The 5,000-nt window shown below is 39.3% G+C and overlaps 1 protein-coding gene across 3 annotated transcripts in view; it reads right to left on the reverse strand.

The window, feature by feature from the left end:
- The window catches only part of LOC137997509 (tachykinin-like peptides receptor 86C), a 52,054-nt gene that overhangs the window by 18,400 nt on the left and 28,654 nt on the right, over positions 1-5,000 (reverse strand). For all 3 annotated transcript variants that reach the window (XM_068843555.1, XM_068843556.1, XM_068843557.1), the window contains one exon: positions 1-51. This exon is cut by the window's left edge and continues 104 nt beyond it. In XM_068843555.1, coding sequence (XP_068699656.1) covers positions 1-9 — 9 coding nt within the window. In that variant the 5' untranslated portion in view covers positions 10-51. The remainder of the gene's footprint in view (positions 52-5,000) is intronic.

The raw sequence follows: 5,000 nt of genomic DNA on the forward strand, positions 1-5,000 counted from the left end.
ATCAAACATGATTACTGCGAATTTCGACCCAATCTGCAGTTATGCAATCACCTAGAAAGGAAAAAAAACATTCACTGTGTTATTTGGTTTTTCATTTATTTAAAGGTATTCTGGCAATGCATGTACAACACATATGTAAAGGAGTTAAATTAATAATATACATGAACAAGACGCTTTTTTAAGCGTTTACTCGGAATACCATGTGCCGCAGAAGTAGGGTGATACATTTTGGAAAAAGTAGTTTTTGTGACTACTGCGCATGCGCTTAGTCACTATTGCCATCGCGTTAGTTTTTCCGACAATGACTATGTAACACTAGAATACACTTCGGAGGCAATCCGCATACAAAGAGTACCAAAGTTCGGACTCTGCAAACAGTACAATCATTTGCCGATAGTTCGCGAGGACGAACAAAATGTTCGGGTGCGTCGTGTTCACAGATGATGATCTGTGAAGAATACGGTTCGGTAATTTGAAGTGAATTTTTAATTCTTAGAGCAGTTACTTCTCGTAGCTTTCGTATTTTGTTTCTAACCGAGACCGCTTGCACGTTTAATGAAGCCGTTGAAGGAACGCAAAAGCCCTTAAAGAAAAGTCATTTATAGGAATATTGATCCCGTTTTAGAGATAAGCAAACTTTGCAGTAGCACGTAATTGTCAAACTATAGATGGTCTCGCAGTAAGATCATCATATTAGCAAGGTGTTCTGAATTGTTATCTATAGGAGGTTAAATATGCCTGAGAAATAAATCCTTTTCCAAGTTTCCAGTTCCGTGACGTCTTTCGTTTCGAAAATACAGTATTTTGAACTTCGTAATTGTCACTGCTTAATGTGACAATGTGACACCGTGGTACTGGTGAATCAATTCCCACAATTCAGCCACCCCTATTCACATAACAGAATATTTTACTTCTTTCCTCCTTGTCCATCTCCGCAGTAGTCATGCACATGCGCCTCTCGAGCAACTGTTTTTTTAATTTGCCAAGTACGAAACAAAACAAGTAAATGTTACTGCAGCTAGTTGCTCATTCATCGCTCATTCATCGCGGACCGGTGAAAATCGTTAATGTTTACAATTGCAAATAAATTCACCAGGTGACATAGCTATAGGGGTACTATGTCTTGGAACAGGTTGGAACAGGGATCTAGTATGTACCTTGACATCAGATAAACTGGTTTCACGTGAAAGAAGCCAGCGAGGCAAAGGCGGGTGAATCACTAGTGTAGCAACATAGACAACGTGTGAAAAACTATTCTTGTTATTAATATAGGTAAGTGAAAACCGGTGTCCAGCTGCAAAGTTTCCAAATTAACAGAGTTGTGAAAAACCCGGCCGGTGACCTCCAGCTCTAGGTAGCTAACATGCAGATGAGGAAACTAGCAATTAATTAAAAGAAAAAAAATGACATCGGCGGATGATGTTCGTACAAAGAACAGCTGCGGCAGAAAGAAACCAAGAATTTTCGGCCATTTATAACATACCGTTGCTGGAAGTTCTGTACTGGCGATTTCGTCATGTATTAGAGGAAATATCTTATTCATAACATTTCCAGAAGGCTGAATCCAGCATATTCACGTTTTAGCGTCATTTGCCATCTCTTGGAAGATGCGCTTTCAATCAGCAAACGAAATTAAACGAGTCACACTGAAGCCCCAACGTAGAACCCATCATTTGGTTGCTGCACTGCACGTTATAAACTCGATTTTCATGGAATTCTGTGAGACGTGAGGCTGTTTCAAGTCTCTCGATATCGGAAATCTTCTCCTTCGTGGCTGTGTTCATTTGTTATTATTGCAGTTGTTTTTCCACCGAAGGAGGTCAAATGTATTTCTCAGAGGGGTGTAGTACATTGCTCTTTAGCCAATGAAATCAGTGCCTCGTAATTCTATTGTCTTTTTGCTGCACAGAAAACTAAACAAGACGCTTTTTTAAAGCGTTTATTCGGAATACCAAGTAGCGCATGGCACGTAGTCACTTTTGCCATCGTGTTAGTTTTTTTCCGAAAATGAGTATGTAATACACTTCGGAGCCAATCCGCATAATAAGAGTACCAAAGTTCGGACTCTGCAAACAGTACGATGAATTGCCGATAGTTCGCGAGGACGAACGAAATGTTCGGGTGTCCCGTGTTCGCAGATGATCTGTGAAGAATACGGTTCTGAGATGACGTTTTAATTCTTACAACAGTTACTTCTCGTAATTTTCGTAATTTGTTTCTAACCGACCAATTGAGCCCGTTTACGCGTTTAATTAATAAAGCCGCCATTTTCGAGATACAAAGCTTTGCAGTAGCACGTAATTATCAAACTATAGATGGTTTCACAGTTAGATCATCAAATTAGCAAGGTCTTCTAAATTGTCAGCTATAGGAGGTTGAAGATACCCGAAAAATAAATCTTTTTCCAAGTTTCCAGTTCTAATTGTCACCTTACGTAGCTTATCATGGTGACACCATGATACCAAGCTACAGTGGAACCCCGTTAATACGGTCATCAACGGGCCGAAAAAAATTGGCCGTATTAACGGGGTGGCCGTATTACCGGGGGTAGGGTGAAATTCATGACTAAAGGGTCTTAATGACAAATATCGCATTTGCACTTCCAGAAAAACTTTTCTCTTTAATAAACAACAAGAATGTACGTACAGTTATTGTATAAAATACTTGAAACTTCACACAGTAGGTAAAACGCTTAAAATTGTTAAGTGTACTGTACGTTCTGAGCCTAAAATCAAAACAAGAACAGGCCCAGCTTACTACGCTTCAAAAAAACGGAAGCCGCCTTAATTACCTAACTGAAAGACTTAAGTATCAATTGATGAAAGCACTAAGACTTAACCCTTCGCGATTTGCCTTACTGGATTTTACAGTAGAGTCAAGATCATGTTTGTAATGAAAACAGGGAGGAGTGTTGCTAACAGTACTTTGTAAAGTAAATCGGCTGTTCGATTACAGCGGTAACTAACGAAGGTCAATGAAATTAACATGTCACAGGCGTTTGGCGTGAGTTAACCGGGTGAAATTATAGAGGATTCTACTGTTTGGGATTTAAAATTGTGGCCGTTGGCGGGCTTCCACTGTATTTGATTGAAAAAAATAAAATATCTATCCCTATGAATCTAATCAGTTTGAGCCTTTCAAGTACATTAGGAGATGTGTTCATACATTTTATCTCATGAGCGAAAAGTAAGCGCTTTCAAGGCAAAGTAAAGTCCACTTTGATCCACCTACACAAGTAAAAGTTGTGTGATTTCAACGCTTCGACAAAGAGCTCAGAAACGATGTACCGCACAGATCTGAGAATTGGAGGTGGTGTCTAGATTTGTTTCCCTCAACATTCCAAGTTATTGGCCTTTTTCATCGAACGTTTCGAATTTATTTTTTTGTTGCGTGACAGTGAAAATGATCTATCGCATGTAAATTTTTCAATAGTCGAAAAACTATCGATATGAAAGCTGTGGTAAATCAATTCCCACAATTCTGCCACCCCTAGTCACATGACAGAATATTCTACGTCTTTTTCCCTTGTACATCTCTGGAGTAGTCACATGCGCCTCTCGAGCGCCTATGTTTTAATTTGCCAAGTACGAAACAAAACAAGTAAATGTTTCTGCAGACAGTTGCTCATTCATAACAACGCAGATAATGTACCGGTGAAAATCGCTTAATGTTTACAATTGCAAATAAATTCAACAGGTGACATGGCTATAAGAGTGGTATGTCTTGGAACTGGTTATTTGAATGGAAATTACGTGGGCGTTTTGTCTATCTTTGCGGGATCTAGTATGTGGCGTGACATCAGATAAACTGGTTTCAATTATAACTAATATGGGTAAGTGAAAAACGGTATCCATCTGCAAAGGTTCCAAATTAAGAGTGTTGTGAATAACGCAGCCGGTGACCTCCAGCTCTAGGTAACTAACACGAAGATTAAGAAACTAACCATAAAAAGAAAAACTAGACATCGGCGGATAATGTTCGTACAAAGAACAGCTGAGGCAGAAAGAGACTAAGAAATCTCGGCCATTTATAACATACCGCTGCTGGAAGTTGGCGATTTAGTCATATTGTCAACAGGCAGGATTATAGTAGATATCTTATTCATAACATTTCTAGATGGCTGAATCCAGCATATTCACGTTTAGCTGCATTGCATTGCGTCATTTGCTATATCGTGGAACACGAGCTTTGGATCAGCAAACGAAATTAAACGAGTCACGCTGAAGCCCCAACGTAGAACCCATCATTTAGTTGCTCCACTGCTCGTTATAAATTCCGATTTTCATCGAATTCTGTTAGATGTGAGGCTGTTTCAAGTCTCTCGCTATCTGAAATCTACTCCTTCGCGTTTGTGTTTATTTTTTGTTGCAGTTGTTTGGTCACAGAGGGAGGTCAAATTTATTGCTCGGAGGGGTGTAGTACATTGCTTTTAGCCAATGAAATCGCCGCCTCCTAATTCTATTGTCCATTTGCTGCACAGAAAACTAACTTCTTCCCAGAATATAACTCGGATACCTTTCAGGTATTCCGAGTAATTATACCCAGATTATAACTCGGATACCTTTCAGGTATTCCGAGTAAAAAATTACTCAATTCTGATTGGCTGAGAGCAGCACAGTTCAAGAGTAACAGTGCAAAAAGTGTAATACCAGTGCAAATTTCACATCAAAATTCTGGATTATAATTGGCTAATAAAAAATAAGGTTTGGTCAGCCAAACCCTATTGTCAACCCTATAATTAAAGAAATCTTTTATGTCGACACTTTTCCCGGGCCTTTATATAAAATATTGCTAATTAGAGCAAGCCGTGCACTTTGCAAGTGGTCGCACTAACTTTGCTGAGACATGGAAGCCTCAAAAAAGACAACTACAAACATGTTGGCGTTATTCGTCCACCATCGTGGCTATTTATTACATCATCAACGAAATCAATAAAAACCGCAGTAAATTAAAGCCATGTTCAGCAAAGGTGGGGCGAGAAAAAACGCCAAGGCCACAGA

The sequence above is a fragment of the Montipora foliosa genome, chromosome 3 (genome assembly GCF_036669935.1).
Source record: "Montipora foliosa isolate CH-2021 chromosome 3, ASM3666993v2, whole genome shotgun sequence".
Classification (NCBI taxonomy): Eukaryota; Metazoa; Cnidaria; class Anthozoa; order Scleractinia; family Acroporidae; genus Montipora; species Montipora foliosa.